The following is a 6,267-nucleotide window of genomic DNA, read 5'->3' on the forward strand; positions in this document are numbered from 1 at the left end:
CTGTTTCCAGGTGAGAGATTGTTTTATTCTGAGGCTATCACGTTTTGATATCTTTATAAATGTTCCTGTCTGGATTTCCTAATACAAGTACTTGAAACCCTTTGCAGATTGGGTGGCAATGATTCTGCAGTACACTCTGTTATGAAAGTGAGGCGGCATCTTACCTGGCTTGGCGTTCAACAAATTTTCGGGTAAGTTCTTAGCTTCGTATGGAAATTCCCTTATTGGGCTTCTTGCCGACTTGCTTGTCGCTAGGCAGAGGGTTTTCTTTTCTCCATGGCATGGTTGTAATTGTTGTTAGTTCAAACAGTACTAGGCGAGCAAAGGCCTCATCGCTGTATTAAACCATTAGTTTTATGCTTTGTTCTTTTGTAAAGTGGGAGTCTCTTAATGTTATCATGGCGGCAATTATGCGGCTTTCAATTTTAATGTAATATGTTGGCTCATTTGTTCTACCTTGATATATCTCTATTTTGTCTGCTACTTTATATTTATGGTTAGCTAATCTCTTTTTGTATGAACCGGATTTACGGAAAATTGTTCGTTTAAGCACAAAGGCTATTTCTTTCTGATAGAGATATGTTTATTTCTGGTTGTATTATACTATACTTCATGTAAAGGATGTTCTGATTTGTGTTGATCGTTTAATTAAGTTATGCATAGCAATTACCGCCGTGGCTATTTTTTGGACTTGAGTTTTGGATTTGAATGTGTAGTTCAATTATCGCTTAGCAGAAATGATTAACCCTATAGGTCTTTTCTGCGATAGCCATGATTTTGGAGCCCCCGAAATCTAGGCGTGATCGCAATGTTGTTGTCTTCTTGGGTTTTTACTTAGGGTTTTGCTTACTATTTAAGGGTTACTTACCTGAGGCTCTATAACCCGTTTGGGTGACCTCTGTCTGCGTTACTGCTTCCTTTGCGGTTACAAAGGTAAGCCCTATTGCGGTACACAGGATTTCGTTAAATTGTTTTTTTTCTTTTCTTTCTCTTTTCTCGAGCATGCCGAATTGTTTCACACATTTGTTTGTGTTCCTATTTGCTGGCAGCGCTAGCTATTTAAAAAGCTTATGTGGTTGGTTCTGGGTACACACAGGGCCTCCTATTTACATGGGTTCCTATGTTAACAACACTCATTACACAAGTTATTCATCGTTTAAGAGAAAGTGCTCTGTCACACAGGTTATATTCAGGTTTTCATTTAAGTATGCATAGGTTACCGCAATGAGTCCTCCTTCACACAGCATTCTCTTAAATTAATTTGTATTTGCTCTATATCCCATGGAACTCTTAAGTTTTGTTTATAAGTGTAATCTTTATGCTCAATAATTTCTTAGGGTTTGTGATCAGCGTGGAATTTCTACGCTTAACTACCTGTATAGACACTAATAATTCAACTGGTGTCATCTGGACACGACTAGCCTGTTCGGGCTGGTTAGTACTACCTTGTTTGGTTTCAAGACTAAGGTTATTTTATTTTGTACAGATAATTTTATCAGTTTTCGGTGATGATGCCTTTCCATCTAGGTATCTATTGTAAAAATTAACAATCTCATAGAATCTATTAACATAGCTATACTAGTCAAATTATAGAGTGGGAGCCCGCTCCCTCTACAACATTTCCAGTTTTTTAACAAACACAACATTTCTTATAAAAATGTATTTGTCATAATTTTGCTTACCTGTATTTCCTGTGCAATCAAATCTCAGAGCACTGTCACCTTTTATTCTCTGCTTGTCTTCCTCCCAACCATGAGATTCGTCTTCGCGGCCAAATCTACCCCCAAGCATGTTTGCAAGACAAGACAGCGAATCTTTCGCACTCAGTCCCAGTGCTATTTGGTCCTCACCAGACGTAGCAATTTTCCCTTTTTCCGTCTATCCCAACAACACAGTTTTTTCCTCCCCGACGCCCTTTTTCTTGGAGTGTTTCTAGGGGAGGCAGTTAGGGTTTCCTTCTTTTTCGCAACTAAGTCTTTCCAACTTCTTAGTGAAAAGTTACAAAATCTGATATTACTCAATCATTTCCTAAATTCATAATTAACAATATTATTAATCTAAACACAAAATAACAATATTGTTCATTTATTTTTTGAAAGTGGTAAATAAAATATTTACAACTTTTCCAAGGGACATTACATGCAAATTACCAACCAACTTTATCGAAATTGTTATCTATCCATTTATTTATATCACTCGCAGAGAGCCACCAGGACACGCCGAGGTGGCTTCGAAGGTCTACGCGCGTGCATTACAGCCAAGTTATCTATGAGCAGCACGTCCCCCGCTTCCCACTTCACCTCTACGCATTCATTGTCCATAACTCTCGCACTCTCCTCCATTACTGCGCTCGGAATTGCAGAACCATCTCCACATAAAAGTCTGTTATAACTCGCAGCCTTTTTGTACACAGCACCAGGAATATAGTTAAACCACACCTTCTGATCGTTGTATCCTTCGAAGCTTCTCGTCGCAGGAAGCGGCCCTGCTATGATATTCGCACTTCCGTTCGCCATCCACACCAGCTTAGAACCACCAGCTTCAATTCTGAGAAACAAAAGCAAACAATCAGCCAAATATCAATCTAAATAGCAATGCAGTGAATATGTTTTTTTTAAATTGGTTCACTGTATTAATCTGGTACCAACTAGTCCAGGAACAACACCTACTTGTTATTTTGAGAAAAGAGTGACTATGTTATAAAGGGATCTGTAATGCAAATAGTCTAGTTTTAAATTTTAGCCATTGTGAAAAGATGTGATTAGCCATTGTGAAAAGACGTGATTGTAGTTTTTCTTAACGATATGGAAAACTTAGATTATCCTAAAAGAGATGAACAAAATATTGTTTAATTTAATTTGATTTGATATTTTTGGAATATTTTGGAATTTGTTATATAGGAATTAAGTTAATGGTTATATTTTTAAAATTTGAATCTACTTAAAAATGATTACCAAATATTTTTCTTTTAATTAAAGTTTTAATTTATCAAATTTCAAAATATTTTCAAAATCTACCATCTAAATAAAATAAAATAGCGCTCTTGTTTATCAAATTTCAAAATATTTCTAAAATTTATAACCAAATACCTTCTCTCAACTTCTTGGGGATCGTGAGTCTGAAACTGAGATGGCCAACTTTTTCCAAGGAAAAAACCCTCGTCGTCTGCTTTAGGCATGAATGTGCACGTGACTATCCCTTCTTTATTCAGTTTGTTAACGAAGCTCGGGAATTTGCTTTCCATTTCACGAGCCACCTTATCACTGCGAACAATTGCGGTCTGTCCACCCTCAGGAGGTGCAATCTCGCAGAAGAAAAATAGCTTCGATGGAAATTCTTTCATCTGCATGAGGCAAACAATTAATTAATGTAAGCTGCATGCATACAATTAATTAGTGTAAGATGCTGTAGTATTAAAAGAAATTTGATAATCGCTGCACATTGTTTTTTTATTTTGGTTTTTTAACTGGTTTCAGTTGTAATATGATTGCACGCTTTAGTTTGAAAAAAAGTTGATTTAGAGCATATAAATTGTAAAAATTTTGTTTGAATTTTAGTTTGAAAAAGGTTGATTTAGAGTATCTAAATTGTCAAAATTTTCTGAGGTTAAGTGGATTGTTGATTCCCCGAATATTTGGGAATCCTACGGACATGGACATGGTTAAAAAATTATATCAATTCCAACTGTAAATACATCTAATTTATTCTATAAACCAATAAACATTTTGGATATTTTTAATCTAAATTATTAAAAAATATATTGTATTAAAATATTTAAAAATTTGATAAACACTAAACAATTTAAACCATTTTTATTAAATTAATCAATTTAATTTATTATTATTATTATTATTATAAATAATTTTCACTTAAACAAATAGATTAAAAAAACCTAATCGGCCTGGAGTATGCGGTAAAACTGTTTTTGCTTGGCTAAGAGCTCGTCTTCCTCGGACGTAAGGAAACAGGTTAATGGCCCAAGACCCAGAGGCATCTGGCAGGAGTGAAAGCCTGCTCCCTTACGGACCACAGCGGGTTATTACAGGTGGCGTGGTTTTCTTTGGATAGCAGCCAGAGATGACTGTCCTCGGGTTATTACAGGTGGCATGGTTTTTTTTGGATAGCAGCTAGAGATGACTGTCTCACTGTTGGTTTGACACCTGAGTTTGATAGGTTTTGCCACTTCGGAAAAAAAAGAAAGAAGAAGAAAGAAAAAAAAAAGAAAAAGAAAAAAAGAAGATTAAAAAAACCTAAATTATACATTTTAATTATAATTATAAATTTAGTAAATGCACAGAATTAAATTTAAATTCACAGAATGAGTGCACTACCACCGTTCCAAATTCAAATCCGGCTTAGAATTACCGCAAAAAAAAATCGAAAAAAAAAACCATATAATACCAAAGCCATTTCATGGTGGAAGAAGATGTCCTGATCAAGGGGAGCTTCATTTGCTGTCCACACTCTTCCTACAATATAATTTCGAAGGGCAGATCCCTCATACGACTTCTCCTCCCATCCAAAGGCATCCACAAAAGCATTGAAGTCAGATGCAGATTTTATACATTTAAAGCCTCTGAAAAGCAGAGCCCCGGTCTCCTGCAACTCATTCTGAAACCACTCTTTCTCCTTCCTTATAGACTCCAAAACTGCACCCAACTCTTCATCATGGGAATAACAACATTGCTCATGAGCTACTACAGGCGTCATAACTTTGGGGAACAAGCTACCATTATCAATTTTCTTTTGCTCTGGAATTTTACCCTCCCTCATATTCACCGGAGCCATTATTTTTTCAATATTCAAGATTCTCAAATAAGGAAGCACAGAAAGATATTGGGTACGTAGTTGGAGGCCTCTGTTTATACGCAGGTACAGGCATTAAAGCCGCTTGTTCTGGTGGAAGTATAGCAGTCTTGAAGCGTACATGCGTGCGTGAAGCGAGGGGTGTCGACTTACTAGGGCTACATATTAGACTGTGGTGATCTTGGACGGTTAATATTAGATTTTGGAAAAATATTCTATTTTGGAATGTGATATGTTTAAAGATATCAGAGAAAATAATTGGAATACGTTAGTAATGGTTTTTTGGCATTGTCTTTTAAGTGAGGCGATTGTTGGAAAGTAAGACCAGTTCATCATCAATTTGAACCAAAAAAGAGATTGAATTGCAAAAGAGAAAAAACAAAAAACTGATAGTTCCATAAACTATTTTTAGTCTCGTGAACATTAAAATATCATTTCATTTTCCAATCATAAAAAGTTTGTACCCTAAAGTATCATTTCATTTCCCAATTATGAACATTAAAATATCATTTCATTTCTTAATCATAATTTTTTTTTCCTAATAAAGTATCAATTTCTTAAGGTATCAATTTCTTAATCATTTCTTAAGGTATCAATTTATTTCCCAATAACAAACATTAAAATATGATTTCATTTCCTAATCATAAAAAGTTTTTACTTTAAAATGTCATTTCATTTCCTAATCATTAAAAAATAAAAGTAAAATAAATGAACATTTTTCAAATATCTAGCTAGGAGAGATAGCAACCCTGATTTTTTTTATTTTGGTTCACAGTTGAAATAAAATACGTAAACTCTACCAAACAAAAAAAGTCTACGTGATAGGTATCTTTTGGTTCCTTGAGAGGAGGAAAAGTTTTAAAAAAATCACAAATTTATGTCACCAAAAGTCTACAAGATGCTTACAGTTAACTTCTTTGAAATCATGGAACGACTTTTCTGGAAATCTCTCATGTAAAGTGACTTCCTTTCAAATCGCGATTACCAAAAAGAGTTATAAAGAATCTTTTTGCATATTAAGAAGTAAATTTTTTTAATAATTTGATGATAAATTTGGTGGACGTACATTTAACATAGAAGTTTATAATTTAGTTTGGTGTAATTTAATGAAACTATTTTTTTAATTTAAATATATTTTATTTGGTATATTAATTTTAGATGAGATTTAAAATTTAAATTGTGTTTTTAATTGTAAAAATCAATTTAGTTAAAAAAACAAATTTTAAAAATTTTAAAAAATAAAATAAAATTTAATAGTGAATAAATTTAGGTTTAGTCTAATTAAAAATGAAGTAGCCTTTGTTTTATAGGAATTCACTGAAATATGGTAATACAATATCAAGATTTTTAGTTATTCAAAATATATTTTTGAATGTATAAATAGATTGAGTACCATGAAAAACCCTAAGGCACTTGAATTATACAAATTAAACAATTTAAACTCAAGTTTTCAAAAATATT

The 6,267-nt window shown here is 33.6% G+C and overlaps 1 protein-coding gene across 1 annotated transcript; it reads right to left on the reverse strand.

The window, feature by feature from the left end:
• Window positions 1-2,192: 2,192 nt before the first annotated feature.
• On the reverse strand, window positions 2,193-4,788 carry LOC149179679 (clavaminate synthase-like protein At3g21360). The gene is made up of 3 exons (XM_089418035.1): window positions 4,402-4,788; window positions 3,090-3,343; window positions 2,193-2,547 (listed from the first exon to the last, which is right to left on the reverse strand). Exons 1-3 carry the CDS (start codon window positions 4,786-4,788, stop codon window positions 2,193-2,195), a joined length of 996 nt encoding a protein of 331 aa, XP_089274161.1.
• Between the last annotated feature and the right edge of the window lie 1,479 nt (window positions 4,789-6,267).

This window comes from Pinus tabuliformis, chromosome 3_2, assembly GCF_031772625.1.
Source record: "Pinus tabuliformis cultivar Carrire ecotype Pingquan chromosome 3_2, CPIR1, whole genome shotgun sequence".
Lineage (NCBI taxonomy): Eukaryota > Viridiplantae > Streptophyta > Pinopsida > Pinales > Pinaceae > Pinus > Pinus tabuliformis.

What these genes read in the sequence shown, in the direction of transcription:
- LOC149179679 (XM_089418035.1), bottom strand. Translation starts at nt 4,788, where the DNA reads ATGGCTCCGGTGAATATGAGGGAGGGTAAAATTCCAGAGCAAAAGAAA. An exon ending in TCCACCATGAAATGGCTTTG is followed by an intron (nt 3,344 to 4,401) that starts GTATTATATGGT and finishes TGCCTCATGCAG; the next exon opens with ATGAAAGAATTTCCATCGAA. An exon ending in CCCCAAGAAGTTGAGAGAAG is followed by an intron (nt 2,548 to 3,089) that starts GTATTTGGTTAT and finishes TTTGTTTCTCAG; the next exon opens with AATTGAAGCTGGTGGTTCTA.